Source organism: Paramormyrops kingsleyae, chromosome 2 (assembly GCF_048594095.1).
Source record: "Paramormyrops kingsleyae isolate MSU_618 chromosome 2, PKINGS_0.4, whole genome shotgun sequence".
Taxonomy (NCBI): domain Eukaryota; kingdom Metazoa; phylum Chordata; class Actinopteri; order Osteoglossiformes; family Mormyridae; genus Paramormyrops; species Paramormyrops kingsleyae.
Genome location: NC_132798.1, coordinates 15,360,989 through 15,380,299, shown reverse-complemented (window position 1 = coordinate 15,380,299; position 19,311 = coordinate 15,360,989). Strand labels below are relative to the sequence as shown.

The 19,311-nt window shown below is 45.8% G+C and overlaps 1 protein-coding gene across 1 annotated transcript; it reads right to left on the bottom strand.

The window, feature by feature from the left end:
* Window positions 1-3,934: 3,934 nt before the first annotated feature.
* Window positions 3,935-17,675, bottom strand: me2 (malic enzyme 2, NAD(+)-dependent, mitochondrial). Its single transcript, XM_023836725.2, has 15 exons — window positions 17,522-17,675; window positions 13,401-13,527; window positions 11,625-11,758; window positions 10,666-10,815; window positions 10,469-10,544; window positions 10,205-10,366; window positions 9,911-10,124; window positions 9,239-9,336; window positions 8,727-8,840; window positions 8,521-8,629; window positions 7,566-7,708; window positions 6,360-6,462; window positions 6,083-6,153; window positions 5,702-5,800; window positions 3,935-5,384 (listed from the first exon to the last, which is right to left on the bottom strand). Exons 2-15 carry the CDS (start codon window positions 13,506-13,508, stop codon window positions 5,220-5,222), a joined length of 1,746 nt encoding a protein of 581 aa, XP_023692493.1. The 5' UTR covers window positions 13,509-13,527; window positions 17,522-17,675; the 3' UTR covers window positions 3,935-5,219.
* Between the last annotated feature and the right edge of the window lie 1,636 nt (window positions 17,676-19,311).

Here is a 19,311-nt window from a genome sequence, read left to right as displayed (position 1 = left end):
TCAAAATTGACCAAAAACAATACATTTTATTCTGTCACTAATTGATATATATATTCATCACAATCAAAAATATTTTTGTTTTTAGAATATTTATTAGTGATGCATGCAATGATTACAGAATAACCAAAAAAATGCAAAGAATGGCAATCACTGATTTTTGAAATTCAAAACAAATCCAAATCAGAAATAGTGTCTAACTATTGCGTCCCTTGTTGCACGTGCTGTTTGCTCGTTCTGGCAGAATGCAGGAGGTTGGTCAGGGTCTCCAAGGGGCTCAGGTGCATCATTGTCAGCACAGAGAGGGACATTGCGCTTAGTAGCAATGTTGTGCAGGACAATACAGGCAAGGGTTATGTTGCATGCTTTCTGTGGTTCCGCTCTCAGGTAGTTAAGGCATGCAAAGCGCCTCTTAAGAACTCCATTTAAACGCTCAATTGCACATCTTGCTCTGCAATGAGCAGTGTTGAAGCGTGCCTGCGCCGGTGTATTTGCTGTTAGAAAAGGAGTCATCAGCCATGGTAGGAGTGGGTAGGCACTGTCTCCTAATATTATGCCATCCGGTCGGTTGGTTTGGAGGTCTCTATATAGAGCGCTCTCCCTCAGGATGCGTGCATCATGGACAGACCCAGGCCACTTGACAACGCAGTTGGTGATGATGAGGTCAGCATCACACACAAGTTGGACATTGATGCTGTGCCTCCCCTTTCTGTTTATAAACTCCCATTCATTCTCACGAGGTGCTTGTATATGCACATGTGTGCAGTCGATTGCTCCAATAGTATTGGGCATATTCCCCAAAAGAAAAAAGCTGCGCTTGGCCTGGGCAATCTGGTTGTCCTTTGGAAAAGAAACAAATTCATTGACCAGGCTGGCCAGTGCAATTGACACATCTCTCACCACATCACACACAGCTGATTTCACCACTCCCATATAGTCACCAACAACTTGATAGAAAGTCCCACATGCATAAAATCGGAGAGCAATGAGGATCTGGTCTTCCACAGACAGACCGTGACTCCTTTGGGTTCTGTGTTGAAGTTTTGGCCTGAGAAGGTTCACAAGGTACTCTATATCAGCCTTCCCAAAGCGAAACCGGACATACAGCTCCTCAGTGGTGTATTGCTCCAGTGGCTTGGTACGTTCAACATACATCCTTTGACGGTATCCTCTCCTGGCAAAGTGGTGGTGGCGGTGGACAACATCTGCCATTTCACTGTCTCTGTGTGAATCCTCTGAGAAAGGCTGATTTATATGGCTGTGTAATTGGTCTTTTCAAACACACCTATTACAACTGATTAGTTTTGGCTTGTGTTCAATTGAGGCAATTGGACCCAAGGCCTAAAAATGATGAACAATGTTCACTATAGTAAAGCAACGGAACCATGGACTCAAGAAGCTGTAACTTCACTGCTGCTGAAACCAATGCACTACTAGAGGGTGTTCGGTGCCATTATGGAACAATAGTGGGAAGTTTTAATTCTGCTAAGGATACCAACAAAAAGAAAAATGATGTTTGGATTTTTATCACAGATAATGTGAATGCCATAGGGTCTGGCCAGAGGAGGACCACAGACCAAATCAAATTGCGGTGGAAGAATCTTAAGGCCAGGGCAACAAAGGACCATGCTGAAGCCAAAAACCCAGAAACAGGCAACAAACCCTTTAAGAGGGGAGATTACACAGATGTGGTCCTCAACATCATTGGAGGTGAGAAGTCACAAGCTCTCTATGGTATTCAAGGTGTTGTAGGGGATGGCGAGCCTTGGATTGAGGAGGAGGAGGAGAATCTGCCAGTTCCTCCTGAGGCTGATCCAGAGAGAGTATTTATATTGAATCTCAGCTCTGTTCCTGAGGAAGAAGCTGGATCCTCATTGGTTGAGCCAGTGGTAGTTGCCACAGGATCTCAAAGGAAAGGCTTGAAGCGCCCTTCATCAAACAAAGATGATGATTACAAGGCACTTCTGCAAAAAGAGACTGAAAGGGCAGAAGCACAGCTTCGTCTGGCAGAGGAACAACTGACTCTGACCAAACTGCAGCAAACCAAGGCCAGACTTGAGATCCGCCTCCTAAAGGCTACGCTCAGACAAGCTGGTCTCTCCACATCAGATGAGGAAGTCTGAAATTATTGTGGAGTATTTGACATTAAGTCTTTTTTTTTAATTCAATACATCTATATTTGAAACTTGTTATAAATATCCTCAATGTACAGTGTTTGTGTTGTAGGTCTCAGATGAGCGGAGTGCTGGAAGAGGATGGGGTGGGGTTTTTCTTGTTTTTAGTTTTTTTGAAATGTCTGTGTTTTCATTTCAAATAAAAATAAACTTATATTGACCCCACACTGGCTATTCTACTTGTTGCTCTTTATATATCTATAGTTCTACATTGTGATTTCCTATCCTGTTTGAGCACTGGTTATCCAGATTTGGTGATCCTGAAAAGTTCCTATCCGGATCAGATTGATCCAATCCGATGTTGCTTTGAAAAACTGGTTCAAAAGTAAGATGGATTACGTAATCACTGATCGCAAAAAAAAGGATTACTAAATCCGGATCAATTTTATCCGGATTAAACCTTTTGAAAAACCGGGCCCTGGGCCCAGTTTTTCAAAAGTAATCCAGTGGGATTTTGGATCACGGATTGGATCAAATCTTGGAAATGAGTTTTTCAAAAGTAAAAGAGGGATCCTGAATTAAGATCAGACCACGTAATCCAATCTTACATTTGATTTGGATCAAACCTGCCCTTTGGGTTATTCAAAACTTTGAACTCAGATTGGGATCTATTTGATCCAAAAAAAAAGGATTATCCTGATCCCATCAGAAGGGTGGATTCAGTTGTGATTTTTTGACCCAAATAAACCAAATAAAATATATATATACATTTTTTTTAAGTGAATGATCACAAACTTAATGGTTACTGATGATATATAAATTCCTTCATATTTGAAGCCTATATGAAGCATGTCACATATAATGATATTGAGATATGGTAAACAACAACAAATTAATATCAAAGCTATCAGATGTCAAATAAATGTCACTGTTGCTCATAGCTCTATAATTACACAGTATATTAATGACAATGACCACAAAACATATACTCATTTAGTCATTTAATAGGAAAAGTAATTTCTCACAATTGCATCTCTAATTGCATGTCCAGTGTGTCCTTCATTATGTAAGAACATTGGTGTCTGTCCTGTAAATGATTTTTGACAGTATTGTTTTTGTTTTATTTAACATTAGAACAAACTAAAAAAATGTAAAAGTTTTTTTTTTTTTTTTTTTGCAGTGTTTCTGTTTCTTACAATTAAAACAAACAATGGCTATTTGTGGCCACTGGTATTTTGCCTACCTGTTGTTTTTTTTGCTAAGCCAGTAGGCTACACTGTTGGTTCCATTTAAGGCTATGGTAAACAGGATTTGGTAATCCTGAAATTTGATATTTGGATCACAATGATCCAACCCAATGTTCCTTTAAAAAGCTGTCATAAAAGTAAGATAAATCAGTTAATCCTGGATAGCAAAACATGGGATTTCCAAATCCGGACCAATTTGATCCAGATTAATTTTTTTGAAAAACTGGGCCCTGATCAGCTAGTTATTTAGACTTCTAAATGAATAAGCGAGCGTCTGGCTAACAGCTTCAGGAAAGAAATCAACCAGTAATGACTATTGGATGAGTTATTAGTGTTGTGTTGGGCATAAACTTTTCTCCAAAACAAAGCGCGGTCTGATTTATACGGATATTCACCGGGGCTGAGACATAGGGCCCTGTGCTGATGAATTAGCGTTGTCTTATGGCTGCCGGTTTCTCAGTCTCGCCCATTCATGCCTGAACAATAAAAGGTTGGGTGGGGGTATAAAATCAAGTCGCATTAAGTGATAACAAAAAGCACTTCTTGGACAGTCATAAAAAGGAATGCAGCACAAGGTGGGAAACTAAAGTATTTTTATTTATTAGTCACGGTTAAAAGTGCCGTCGACGGGTATACGCAGCTTTTACAGACTAAGGCAACAGCATCTCATAATAAAAAATAAATTCCATAAACAAGACGACACCTCACGGGGACTGAGACAGTTATCAAAAAAGTGCGCTGGAACACTAATGTCAGTTTCAACTTAAAAAAAAAAGTTCATGCCTGCGTATGATATCCTTTAAGGACCCTTGATGACTGATAGTATCTAAAGTCTAGGTCCCTCTGTAGTCAAATACATGAAAAGACACAGCTGAAAACTTCTCAGCGCTGGTATAACATACAAGAATACACAGAAAAGCTGGGGGGAGTCAGCCAGACAAGCACAATATACCCCCAACACAGTGGTATAAGTACCCAATCTGGGCTATTTGTACCTGGACACGCATAGCAACCAGTTAGCCAGCCTTTTTTGTAGGATGACTAAAGGCAGCCAGATCCACCAGAAACCAGCAAAGCAGGGTGTTTGTGCTCTTTGCTTCTGGTATCAAGACCAGTGGTCACTGCTCTTTTTACAATACAGGGAGGAAGCTTGTACATTATTCACCATATGATAGTATAACTACTCTGCCTCCTGAAGCATCTGACAGCTGTGGATCTGGATGCTAAGGAATCCCACACAGGCACTTTGACAGTCAATCTCAAATTTACCCCAACCCTTCCACAATTCAGACCTTAAATAATATTAATAGTCAGAAATGTGTTAAGTACAAACAAAACCCAAAGTTCTATATATCAAAAGTCTCTAAAAACCATTTAAATATTCTTAACAAAATTTTTTTAAAAGTTTGGAGGTAAGTTTAATGAACAAGTGCACCATGGCTAAGCCGTGCTGTGTAACTATGGGTCACACAGCATGTGTTTATCATGCTATCTCGTCTCTTAACTGCTTAATTGGAGTGCATATTTAGCCAGAGGAACCACAATCACCAGGTCTAAGTGTTAAATTTGACAGCCCATTAAACAGCGGAGATAACTTGGGGACACTGAGTGACTGCGGAGCTGGAGTTCCTAGCTGTTCAGACAGTGGTCAGCCATACATAGTAAACACGTATAAACAAAAGGAGCGTTCAAAATAGCCTGCTTCACAGGGAACATTCTCCAGCGAACCCTTTGTGAGTGAAATGTCAGCACTTAGGGGTCTATAAGCTGAAAAGGAGCTTGGTGACAGTGGTGTGGAGTGCTTTCCTGTTCTTCTGAGTGTTGAGGAGATGCAATTCTCGCCCCTCCTGCGCAGCCGCGTCTACTCTATTTTGGGGGGTTCTTGGGCACTCCCCGGCCAGTCGTAGATGTCAGGAAGGAAGGAGTCATACTGCGTGTTCCACACGGATGCCCTGACGAAGCTGTTCTTATCCATTGGTTCCGGGTACCGAAAGGCCATGCCTTTAGCATAGACATATTCAACGATCTGTGGGCAGACAGATAGAGGTTAGTCATGCCACTGAAGTGAACGATTCACTCTTAGCAACCTTCCCCCCCCAATATCAAGGTGAACAGTTCATCCATACATGTGTTTTCTGTGCCCGATTCAGGGCTGCGGGGGTCTGTAGGCTATCCTAGAAGCTAGGCATAAGACAGGGAATAACCCAGGATGTGGCACCAACCCATCACAGGGGTGAGCAGTCCAGCACTTTGTTATTGCTCAATGCATTAATTTAGTGTTACACTAAGCGTTTGTTCGTTCCTTGACTGATCCAGCATCCCAGACCATCACCTAGGTCTCACCTTCACTGCCATTCGGAGTGACACCTCCCGGATGTTGGACAAGGGTGGGTACAGACGGCCCTGCTCCATATCCTTATCAGTCAACTGCTCTGCCAGTGTCTGAAGGAACATAAGCCAACACATACATGTAAACCTTTCCAAGATGCCACAGTACTGGGGTTCGAGATCCTCCTGCACTCAGCAACAGTTTCAGGTAATGATCCTGATGGGACTTTCTGGTTTCTATTAAACTAATTTCCATAAGACTAAAAAGTGGCACAATAAACTAATTCCAGGACATAATTAACATCTCAGGTCTAACAGAGACCCACACAAGGCCCCTCCCACTCAGACCAGAAATGGAGACCTCAGCAAAACATTCAGACCCAGTTCAACTCTGACCTTGGCAGCCTGCAGGAAGATGGTGTCACTGATGTGTCTCACTCCACTGAGGATCACAGCCAGGGCCACACCTGCAAGACATGGACAGCCAACTCTCAGCCTACTCAAGGTTCACACATCTAATCCCACAGACCACCTGTGTGATTAATGTGCCAAGAAGCAGTGCCCGTCCCATGGACCTGTCACACCTGCATTGTCTTACTCTACCAAGTCAAGACAGATGGAAACCAGAGTAAGACAACAGGTCAAGGAGTAAGTAAATGTGTCCTGCACTCACCGGGAAAGATGTACGCATTATTCCCCTGGCCAGGAGTGAAAACACGGCCATCGCTTAGAGTCACAGGTCCAAATGGACTTCCACTGGCAAACAGGCACCGGCCCTGCATCCAGCAAACAAGACAGGGCAAGAAAACCAAGTCAGGGGTCGACTGCTGAAATGACATCTACAACATAGTCAAATTCAGCCATTTTCAAGGGTTAAAATGGTTACAACTGGTTAACAGACAGGAAGCAGTGGGTAGTTACTAGAGGCACAATGTCAGAGCGGGCCTGCGTTCATAGCAGGGTACCGCAGGGTTCAATTTTAGGACCACGGGTATTCATAATTTACATTAATGATATTAACACCAAATATGTACAGTAAACTGGCTAAATTTGCAGATGACACCAAGGTGGGTGGTATAGCAGATACTGAACTAAGCAGAAATATAAAGTGCAGATATTTTATGGGTTCCACTGAAATAAAGGTAGCGGATTATGAGAAAGACCTTGGTGTGTATGTTGATGCTTCCATGTCCCACTCTCACCAGTGCGGGGAAGTAATTAAAAAGGCCAATAGGATGTTGGTTTGCATCTCTAGGTGTGTGGAGTTTAAGTCAAGGGAGGTGATGCTACAATTATATAATTCCTTGGTAAGACCCCACCTAGAATATTATGTGCAGGTTTGGTCACCTTACCTTAAAAAGGACATTGCTGCCTTAGAAAGGGTTTAACGTAGGGCTACAAGAATGATTCTGGTCTTAGAGGAATGTCTTATGAGGAGAGGTTAGCTGAGCTGAATCTGTTTAGCCTCAAGCAAAGGAGACTACGGAGGGACATGATCCAGGTATATAAGATTCTAAGAGGTCTGGATGCTGTTTAACCAAATAGTTACTTCAATTTTAGTTCAAATACAAGAACTTGTCGCCATGGGTAGAAATTAGCAGGAGGACATTTTTAACTGGATTTAAGAAAGCGCTTCTTTACACAGCATGTAGTTAGAGTATGGAATAGTCTCCCTGTTAGTATAGTGCAAGCTAAAACCTTGGGTTCCTTTAAATCAGAGCTAGATATGATTTTAACAACTCTGAGCTATTAGTTGAGTTCTCCCCAAACAAGCTTGATGGGCCGAATTGCCTCCTCTTGTTTGTAAATTTCTTATGTTTTTATGTGGGTATATATACACACCTGCATAAGGGTTTGGGTAAGTGTGGGGAGTAGATACCTGTGTGATGGTGTAGGCATCCTCAGCCGTGCACTCTGCCTTGTTTGTGGGGTTACTGAGGGCAAAGATGATGGGCCTGTCATTCAGGTTGCCCATGGCAGCGAGGACTTCCTTGGTGAAGAGGGGACCCGCTCCAGCCACCCCTGTGCAAGGATCAGCAAGAATCAGGAGGATGGAGGGAGGATCAGGAGAAGGGAGAGAGCAGGACTGTCGAGGATCAGGAAGAGGATCAGTGAGGGTCAGGAGCGAGAGCACTGGATCAGCAAGGATCAGGAGGAGGATGGAAGGAGGAGGATCAGCAAGGCTGAGGAAGAGGGAGTGAGGGAGGAGGATCAGCAAGGATCAGGAGGAGGGGGGAGGGCGGTATCAGGATGAGGGAGGGTACTCAATCAGTGATGATCAGGTGGAGAATGAGAAAAGATCAGAATGAGGGAGGAGCAGCAAGGGTCAGGAGGAGGATAAGGAGAAGGGAGGGAGGATCACCATGGATCAGGAGGAGGGAGAAAAGGAGAAAGATCAGCATGGACCAGAAGGAGGATCAGAAAGGATCAGGAGGAAGGACTGAGGGAGGAGAATCAGCAAGGATCAGGAGGAAGGAATGAGGGAGGAGGATCGGTAAGGATCAGAAGGAGGAAGAGAGGAAGGAGGATCTGGAGGAGGGTGAGAGGGAGGAGGATCAGCAAGGGTTAGGAGGCGGGAGGGTGTTAGATCAGTGAGGCTCAGGAGGAGGATTAGTATGGATCAGAAGGAGGGAGGGAGGGAGGACTAGCAAGGATCCGGAGAAGGGAGTGAGGATCATCAAGGATCAGAAGGAGGGAGAGAGGGAGGAGGATCAGAAGGAGGGAGAGAGGGAAGAGGATCAGGAGTAGTGAGTGAGGGAAGAGGATCAGCAAGAATCAGGAGGAGAGGAGGAAGACATTTAGTAAGGAATAGGAGGAACGAGAGAGGCACTTACCAATGATGGCAGTTGGCTTGAGGAGGTTGACTGCATCCAGGAAGCTCTGGACATTCCCTGGGCTGGGATGGACAAATCCCTCCTGATTGCTGTCAATGTCCTCTCGGCCCTGGGAAAAGATGTGCGATAAGGCAGGTATAAGAGACAGACAGACATGCCTCCAACTCCCCCAAACACCTCAACATCCCCACCCACCAGTGCCTCACCTGCACCAAGAGCCCATATTTGTCAAACATCCAGATCTTCTTCCGGGCATCTGCCTGAGACACTCCAGCCTCCATCATTGCCATAACGATCAGGTTGGCGATGCCCAGAGCAGCCTGCAGAGGGAGACGGTAGTCAAGAAAAATGTAGTAAATTATAAAACAAATCCATGCCAGGAACAGTTGGAAAGTCCCAGAGCAACCTCCCAGCAAAGGGGAGGTCTGGAACGCCACGACTAGCAGACTCGCGAAATGACTGTAAGCGTGCCCAGCGTTGGTACCGGAAGCCCAACAGCGGCCATGGAGCCAAGCAAACTGCTACATTTGGGCAATTTGGTGCCAGGGCCCAACAGATGGCAGAGTAACGACCGAGCTGCTCCAAATGTGTCCTCCAGAGATGAAGCACACATCAGAATGCTCAAAGACACGTTTAAAACCATGGATCAGTGAGAAGGAGTGGCTGTCACTATGTGAGAGTTAAGGAGGAGTAGAATTAATCCCTTTGTACTCCTTACCTCTCCAGCCCCCAGAAACAAGACCCGATGTTCAGTGATGGGCTTTCCAATGGTTCTCTGGGCAGCTAGCAGGCCAGCCAGGGCCACAGACGCAGTGCCTGAACAAGGAGCCGAACATGTTACAACACGCATGTGCATGATCACGCTGAAATACCACTCTGCAAGAAGGCATCTCACACTGCAGCTTGGAGCCTCTACAGGTAGCTCTGAGGCCTGGGTAATGACTGAAGACAGATTGTGCAGCTCAGAGGATCAAGGATGTATGCCCATGTCTTGAAGGTTGTGGGTTGAAATCCCATGGCCGGTAGAGTGATGTCACCCTTCAGCAAGGTTCTTAACTTCAATCGCTCTAGGGACACTGGCTAACCCTGCTCTCTGATGCTCATTTATAAGTCAATTTAGACAAAGGCATCTGCTAAATAAAGGTCTGATCTTAGCACTCACAGTTAATACGTCTTAACACTCATCTACTGGTATGGTTGAGTGCCTGGTTTTGAAATGTGCAATATAGCCACAAGAAGCATGTCCAGACGTTCAGAATTGTAGAAAACTTATAGATGTAGAGTAAACAGATATTAGCCTATTAGCCATTTTTTCATTCAGAGACCATTAAGCTCTCCCAGGCAATACCAGAATGGACCGTAAATGTCTCCATGGTGCAACCTGACCGACCTTGGATGTCATCATTGAAGGTGCAGTACTTCTCCCGGTACTTCCTGAGAAAGCGGAAGGCATTATGATTCCCGAAGTCCTCAAACTGGATAAGGGTGTCCTGGCCGTACTTATCCACCACGGCCTCCATGAACTCGTCAATGAGGTCATCATAGAGCTGAGAGCGATCTCGCTTCTGGTAGAGGCCCATGTAGAATGGATCCTTCAGCAGAGTCTGCCAAGTTGGAAAGCTTGTCAGCGACCCACAACCCATAGCCCTTTAACTATAATGCACCACACCACCCCCATACATACCTGGTTGTTGGTACCCACATCGATGCAGACCGGGAGACACCACTCTGGTCTGATCCCGGCACAGGCCGTATAGAGACACAGCTTCCCAACGGGAATCCCCATTCCGTAAACACCCAGGTCCCCCAAACCCAGGATGCGCTCCCCATCTGTCACCACAACAGCCTATAAACATGGGAGAGACAGGCATCCAATTTTGCAATTTGCTGACAGAGGCATTCAGCACTGTTCTGCCAGCTATGGGCAATCCCTAGGCAACAAGCTCACATTCACGTTCGTCTCGGGCCAGTTGTCCAGTATGGACCGGATGTGTCCTCTGTCCAGGATGGAGATGAACAGGCCTCTGGACAAAGTCAAGCAGCAGCCAGAAGTGTTACGGGACACGTGATCGCATCACCTGGATGTTCCTCAGGCCACTGCCACCTCCTACCCCTGCAGCCTTCTCGGCGGGACGCGGTGCTTACTTGGGTCGCCGAAAGATGTGGCCGTACTGCGAGCATGCCAGGCCGACGGTGGGGGTGTACACAATTGGCATGAGCCGCTCTATGTCCTCCATCAGCACGCGGTAGAAGAGCCGCTCATTCCTCTCCTGGATGCCCATCAGGTAGATGTACCTGAGCACGGAGGGGTGCCCAAGGGGGTGAGTTAACACAGCTAACAGCTCAATAAACAGGAGAATTACAGTACATACATTACATTAATATCACGCATATGCTTTTAAAATGATTTCTTTTAGGAAACTGGTTAAATGATTCCCACCAATCCTAACCCCAGAACCTTAGCTATTAGTACGGGCTGCAAATGAAATAAACCATCCATCCATCACCATAACCGCTTAATGCCAACCGAAGTTGCGGGGGGGGACCGGAACCTATCCCAGGAACAACAGGCGCAGGCAGGAACCAACCCTGGGCAGGCGCAGAACACACCGCAGGGTGCATACACTCACACGCACACAACTATGGGGCCAACTCAGAGTCACCAATCAACCTACCACACACACTTTTGGACTGTGGGTGGAAACCGGAGCCCCCAGCGGAAACCCACGCGAATGAGGAGAGCATGCAAACTCCACACAGAAAGGTCCTACGCCCGACCCGTGGACCAAACCCAGGACCTTCTTTCTGTGAGGCAGCAGCACTGACCAGTGCGCCACCACACCACCCATGAAATAAACCAAACATCAGAAATAAAAACAGTAACAGGCTGTGGAAGCCACTCTGCCTGGGCTAATAAAGAATGTGAGCATACAAATCAAATCGGGGTAAACACATGGTTTTCATGAGTGTCCCCACATGGCAAACGGGAGGGCCAACAGGCTAGGGGGGTGGCCCAGGTCATACCAAGCCCCTTTACACTGTGAAATACACAGGCCCCGCATGCACGCTGCTCTCTACAGACACTAGGGGGTGCTGCAGCTCACTTCTCCAGTGGGTCAGTCATCTTGTCCAGGTTCCTCTTGAAACGCAGGGCCTGGATATTCTGGGTCTCGATCTTGGGGGGCAGCAGTCCCTGCAGGCCCAGGATCTGCCGCTCCCTAAGGTTGAACGCCATGCCCTATGGGGGGGGGGGGGGGGGGGGGGAGGGTAGGCATAGGCATGGCAGTGCAGTCGGTGACAGGGACCACATCTGGTTAATTAGCGTAACTGATTCTTCTTCTGTCCAAACAAATGATTCATAACCCGACTTCCTGTGCTGGACTGTAATTAGTTTCCTGAGGAGACCAAGAGCAGCATCATAACAAAGCTTCATAATGAGCCAGCCTCTGATTAACGGTGCACAACGTCAGGGCTGCTGCTGCTCTGTTACGCCATTTTTCATTTATATTCATGCAACGTTTCTGTCAAAAGTTCTTTAAGCACTTCAAACTAAAAAATGTGATTTTTTTTTTTTACTAATGTAGAGGAAAAGCCAATATAACACATATTTTTTTACCCTGTGTCTGTGCAGGCTTAGACACAGACGGCCTGTTTGCCCGAGTAAGGGGAGGGGGTGTTTAGGGGGAGGGATTCAGGCCAAGACATGCCCTTGTAAACAGCACCCCCAGCTTTCCACCCAGAATGACTGCATCACAGTGCTGAAGAAGGGCAACACAGTTCATTTTTATTCAGGACAGAGCTAGACAGACCTGCTACTTCAGGAAAAAAATAAGCCCTCTATTCAGTAGGCCCAGGGAAATAAAAGCACATGTGACTTGGAGGACCAATAACACGCTAGGAACCCATAAGCAGCCCTCCTGTATTGGGCTGGCAGCCAATCGGCAGAACAGCCTGATGCTCCACACTTCAGGAAGTGGCCTTCCAATAGGCTCTGCTGTACCACTCAGACCACTAAAATCAAACCTTTTACACCAATTGGAGGAGGCCTCCTGGTCACCAGGGGCCACCCAAGTGTTCAGGATGCACCAGAAGCGGCCTGAGGCACCAACTCTCATGTTAGTATTTAAAACCTTGATTTTACAATAAATAGTCAATAAGGGTCTGCGCAGTGAGAGAATCTGCCACCAGGTCAAAACAAGAGTGAATCAGAACAGGTCAGTCACTCATTTCCGTAACCAATCACACACAGCAATCAGTCTGGTCAAGCCTGGACAAAGTCGTAACGTGTTAGTCCTGTCGTTTGGAAGTCTAGTTCCAATTCTCAGATCAAGGGATCGGGGCTATAGAACAAGCAGTTATACAACAAGTGGAACTTTAGTCACGCGTATCTGTCACACAAGCTTCAAGGACCCTTCACATATAAGAAGAAATGACGCAACTGTCGCTAAATCATGCTTCGCAATCATGTTTCAGATCCTTGTGAGTGAGACAGCTCTCATTGCCAAAGCGCACTGCAAACCTCATCTAGAAACCATCCACCGCCTAATCAGATCGGCTTCCTTTATTTTATTCCTTCCTCTATATTACATTTGATGCTACTTTCTTTCTCCATACTGCTGTTGTCCAACTACGGTTTATATGTATGACATAATGTATACACAACATATGTATCTGTCTCAGCGTGACATACTGTATGCTGTAACCAGTGCATCACACACCTGCTCCTGTACACGCCTAAGCTCAAGAGGAAGTCGTGTGACATGAGGAAAGGGGCCCACATATGCATGTTACTGCACCTCCCTCTGTTACTGCACCTCCCTCTCTTACTGCACCTCCCTCTCTTACTGCACCTACAACCTTGCCTGCCTCGGTGCTCTTACCTTGTTGGTGCGTGGATTGAGCATCAGCGGCTTGCCCTTTTCCTTAGTGTGCACCCAGCGGGCACTGGCCACACATGGGCGCAGGGCTGCCAACATCCTGGACAGCATGGTGATGGCAGAGGAGACTCTGGGGACACAGGGAGACAGGGACACACCATCAGAGACCGTGCTCTACTGCATCCTGCCACGGGGGCATCAGTGAGTCCGCTTCTCTACAGGAAAAGTGAGGGGGCTGGTGGAAAAAGCTCCCAGAGTTTAAGGGAAACAGGGCTCTAGGGACAGGGATGGGGAGACAGGGACAGACCTACGACAATGCTCTGCTATGTGCTGCCACTGGGGGCACTAGCGGGCTCGTTACTATGTCCGTTCATGTTGATTTCATTAACAGCACACCGCTACCATCATACCACTTACAAGGATAGGTGTCTGGATAGCGCACGGGCTCAGAAAAGTCAGCATCCAGCTTGGTCTGTGATGGGGACATATTAGTTTGCTCTCTCTCCCCAGAATCTCAGCATTAACACCAGTCCAGAGACCCATAATCTCCATGAGTGCTAGAAGGTCCTGTGTTTATTACTTTTCAGCTTCGTTCCAAACCAGTGCCTGGACTTTGCATTTACATTTACAGTGTTAACCCATCACCCCCCCCCCATATATCCATTGTAGTAAACTCTCTGATAGCTGCCCAATCACCAAGATAGGGTTGGGTAATGTGACTGTGCCTGGCTGTGTGACATGACATTATGTCTGGAAATACTTTCAAGGGGGCGGCATGGTGGTGCAGTGGTTAGCACTGTTGCCTCACACCTCTGTGCATGTGTGAGTGACTGGTGTGAGTGTGCCCTGCGATGGGTTGGCCCCCCATCCAGGGTTGTTCCCTGCCTCGTGCCCATTGCCCCGCGACCCAGTAGGATAAGCGGGTTGGACAATGGATGGATGGATGGAATACTTTCAAGCACCTTAAATTGAAAGGAGCATTAAATGGGTTTATACGGTACTTCAACTTCATTTATGGAGGAGACTAAACCCTCCAAGCAATGGAGGTCAAACCTGGAGAGAGGACAGCTGTACCAAAACAGGAACCCCTCCTGGGAGTCATCAACATCCTTCTCAATGAGGTGATGCCTTCCTTCAGGCAAAGCTCCTGCGGCATTTGTGCAATATCCTCACAACCTGAGATGCCATCAGCCCCAAGCGAAGGCTGTGCCTGTCAGAAGGTCATTTTTCCACATGTTGTTATTTCACCTTTCTGAGTAAAACAACAGCTGAGCCTCGCCCAGACGGAGGAGAGCGTAGATTGACTCAAGATCGGATCGAGGCAGCCTAGGTGATCGATAGTACCATCATGGGACAAAGACCCTTCAGAAGAGGATAGTCTACAACCTAAAGCCAACAACACTCAGCAGCACATAGCTTTTAAAATTATACTCCTAAGGCTCCTCATCAGCTTTCAGAATACGAACAACATGTTACAGCCAAACTGAAAAAAAGTAGAACAAACACAATGAAAATGATATTGCAAACATACACTGCTGGTACTATCTATAGCACAGTGTGTGACAGACATTTTGCATAAACAATCTGTGTCAAGTATGCCACTCAAGGGCGTTCAGTGTAATTTGAACAGGTATTTGGCTGTTCCAACACACACAAAATAGCTTGAAAATATTCCAAAAGGGAAGTGCAACAGAAACAATCTTGTTGGGTAGGGAGAGGTGAATGACTTTACACAAGTGACCTCTGAGGACACACAGTGTGGAGACAGGCACTGCCAAGTCGCCCTCACGTCCGTGACTGAAACTCTGCCCATTTGTCTGTGATCATGAGGAGCCCAATAAATGATGACTAAGCCCTCACACAGCCACTCAGAAAACACACAGAACAGCATCCATATAGGCAGTCACACACACAGCACCTACACGACGGGCCATGCAAAGAACGAGGCCCATCCAAAACCCAAACTGCTAAGGATGTGCACCTCCATCACTGAGGCCGACATGAGACACATCTTGATGCATTGCCAATGATCCGATACATTAAAGATACATATAAAGCAACTGCAAATGCGATATGATTCAGCCCGATTGCGACACAGTGAGATTCAAAATGATTTGTTTTGACGCGATTAAATTCAATGCCATATAATGTGATGCAAAAGAATTCAGGAGGGGGAATCAATCTCAATATAAAATTACTCATGACATAATAATAAAGGTATACGGCCTCTACTGATAATTATATGTTAATAAATCAGATTTTATCAATGTAAAGACATTAGAAATGATGCATCCCGAGTTCATTACAAATTGTATCTGGTGCACACTGTTTTTTAAATGGAGAAAATTGTATCGAGAACTTCTACGTCGGTGCACTGATGTGAATCTGTGAATCTTACCATCCCTAAAAGCTACCATCACCCATGCTTGCACAATCACGGCCCCCCTAGTCTCTGGGCGGCTGAAAGTCTTTTTCGTCCTCCTTACAGACGGTTTTGTCTACGACTGGACAGTTCCTAACTTCATTTTGCACATGTGCAGTGATGTCAGAGGGGGTGTGGCCTAAGGTCAGTTTTGCTGAAGGGGGGGAGGGGTTATTGATTAAGAGTACTTAGAGCAGGGCTATTCAATTCAGGCCTTCGATTCCAAATCCAGGCCTTGTTTTCAGTTCTCCCAGGTAGTTCGTTTAATAATTACTGATTCTGATTGGTCAGAGGCTTCACACCTGACTCACAGGTGAAGGAAGGCCGGAAAAATCAGCAGGGCTTGGCCCTTGAGGACCGTGAGTTGAACAGCCCTGACTTAGAGCTTCAAAACGGGGCAGTTTCAGTTCGGGCAAAAGGGGCAGGTGCTCAAGCCCCCCCCCCCCCCCCATGCATGCTCAAGTCCCCAACAGCAGGAGGGGGCCTGTCACCTCACTACCCACGTCACCCACATGACCGCCCCCCCCCCCCCCCATCAGCGGGAAGCAGTGACAGATAAGTTCACTCTGCGCAAAATGAAACTAAGCCGCACCCTACTCAGCAGCCGGATAAGAAACTGGACTTGTGACCTAAAGTTCAGAACATGAACAGAAAAAGAGGAAGGAGATGCGAGAGACCCGATATATTCTGGTAAAACATGCAGCTTATAAAAAACAAAGCACAGATCTGCAAAAATCACTCTGGGGAAAGTGTGGGCATGACAAACAGTATAAATTACTAAAGTATCCCTTACACAGCCTAACAGACCTTAATAACACCGCAAAATTACAAGTTCAGTTACACAGACCAGAGTTTAGTGAGCTACCAGCAACACACACAAAGAAGCACTGGGTGTGCCTCTCACCAGTTCACCTGAGCTCTGCTGGAGTAAATCCATTCCTCTAGACAGTATATTATATTGAACTGTTTAATAACCAACCTGTTCAAAGGCAGGTGTGGTACCCACAACAGCTGGGTGAGGCAGCGCATAAAAGAGAGTAAGCAAGATGAGCTAATAAAAGACAGTAAACTGCACTTTAGCTCCAACCGCAAGGAATCCAAATAGGGCAGTAAGGAGCGTGCCTTAGCTATTTATGTGGCACTTGGCTGCGTTTTTTTTTTTGGGGGGGGGGGGGGGGTGTCCCCCATGAGTTACGTCCTCGGGGTCCAGGACGATCATCAGGTTTCATCCATGGCTTGTCTCACTTTCCTGACGGCCACTTGGCAGTGTTTGGCACATCCCAGGCTACTGATCGAATGGTGAAAATCGGAGGCTGAGAGGGACCTATATTATTCTACCAAGACCTGCCGTGTAGTAACTGAACGCATTACTTCCCAACAAAATCGATTCAGACGCCCAGCGCCTCATCCCTCGAAGAAGACGCAACACGGTGACCAGAACCGGTTCAGTCCGCATCACAGTCTATCTCAGCATATCCGCTCAACAAGATTAACAAGAACATACAGAGGCAGTCGCGGTGATAGGTTTACCCATTGATGAGCAATCCGTGTGTAAACAACAATCATACATTAAAATACGTGCACACTGTGCATATAAAGAACAAAAATGGGCTTCATCTCCTGTTCCTGTCCTTAGAGCACACGTGGCTGTACATACAGGTAGAGCTCATGGCAAAGTACCGTGAGCTCCAGGTTCACTCACCTGCGGATCCGGCTTAGACGGTGGATGCAGACCTCGCCAACTCTCCACGGACACGCGGCGATTGCCCGCAGGGAAACAGGAGACTGGGACGCGTCGCGACAGCGGGAGAACAGGTCCGACCAGCCAATCACAAGCCGCCTAACGTGCCGTCACGCTTCCGGTGTACCATAATGTCGGTAATATACGCCGACACTGCGATGGATAACTGGTTTGTAAAACCCGTGTTTTGTCATACAAGGCTTCGATTTCTCTACATACCCCCTTACCGCATTCGGATTGGAAGATTTGTACTCAGGCTCATCTACAAAAATTCACAAGCGGAACTTTCTCCATGTGAACAAGCCAACTGTGAATATTTTTTCTGAGTTTTACGGTAAATTCTCCCTCTGTTTTTTACTCTCCAAAAAAGAAGAATCCGCTTTCCAGATTAGAGGTTATTAATGTCAGAAATGGGAAGTGATTTTGCGGATCCGCAAGATGCCAGCTGGAGCTTGCAGTAAAAGGGATTACTTAACATAATTCCAGTGCAAAAGTATAAAACATCACTGCATGTTGACGTTTTGGTGACAGCAATGGAAAAACATCCTATCTGGTTTTAAGTTAAAATATAATGTGTTAGAATAACAAAAAACTTTTTTAAAATGCATTTTTTCAATGCGGTCAGGAGATGCACGGATGTGTGTATGTGAGCGGTACGTCTGTGTGGTCGTGATCGGAAGGTTGTTGTTTCAATTAAGTTCCTTGTCTAGAGAAGTGGTTATATTTTGGCTCTTGACACCGAAAACTGCTCCGAGATTGTCATAAATCTCTGACCCTAAGCACTCCTCCCAAGCTTTTCCCCCGTGTCTGTACGTCTCAATGGACAGTATAAATGCGATATCGGTACACGGGGAAAATATAAATAATTCCATGTGTACTTGTAAAACGATTAAGTATCTTTAATTTCCACGAAGAAAACTGAAACGAAATGGAATGACCTAAATGTAAGTTAAAACTTTACGCCGTAGGGTTCCGTAAAGAATATTATAATATTTTAGAGGATCCTGCACTGTCATATCTGAGCTATAATAGACTGAAATATTACATGTACTTAAGCATGCCCTACGATGAATCTTAAACTTTACAACAAAAAAAGCCACTGCATTATGAAATTAAATACTAATGCTATTACATCACTGCGTAATCGTTTCAAATTTGCTAGATATGTCGACTCTGTAGTTAAACTAGCTAACTATCAGTTCAAACCTTCAATGTTCTCCGGACCGCACTCGATCCCGGGGATGCAGAGCTATTCTTGAGATTCAGCGTCTCATTGTCTCCCCTGACCTGCTGAGTATAAGCGGGCCTCTGATCGCACCGCATTTTCACCGCATCCTCATAAATATGATTCAACCGGTAACATTTTTCCTCGCGCATTATTTACTCTGTCCGATATTTTTCTTATTACTTACGCAATTGCCAAGGCAGCATGTTTATGGCAGGAATAACATGATACCTCTTTTTGAGGAACATAACATGATAGTTACTTGATAAAAAAGATGTACTTTTCATATCGACTTGAGATGATGTCATTGTTGGAGTACTTTTGGTACAATTAGCAATATTTTCCGGTTATATCAGTTTGCATTTAACTATTTAAGCAGAACCAGACTGGGATTAAAAACCAGCACTAAGCTTTTGGTTATAAAGGCCCATTATGATCGGCCCACCGGTATGCCAGATGGCCAGTTCAGTCCTCACCTCATTGGCCTACTGGGAAAATTCCTGGTATGCCAGATGGCCAATGCAAC

Coding starts and splice junctions, on each gene's coding strand:
- me2 (XM_023836725.2), bottom strand. CDS start 13,508: ATGCTGTCCAGGATGTTGGCAGCCCTGCGCCCATGTGTGGCCAGTGCC. Junction 8,630..8,726: donor AATATGGGCTCTTGGTGCAG/GTGAGGCACTGG, acceptor ATCTTTTCCCAG/GGCCGAGAGGACATTGACAG. Junction 5,801..6,082: donor TCTTCCTGCAGGCTGCCAAG/GTCAGAGTTGAA, acceptor ATGTTCCTTCAG/ACACTGGCAGAGCAGTTGAC.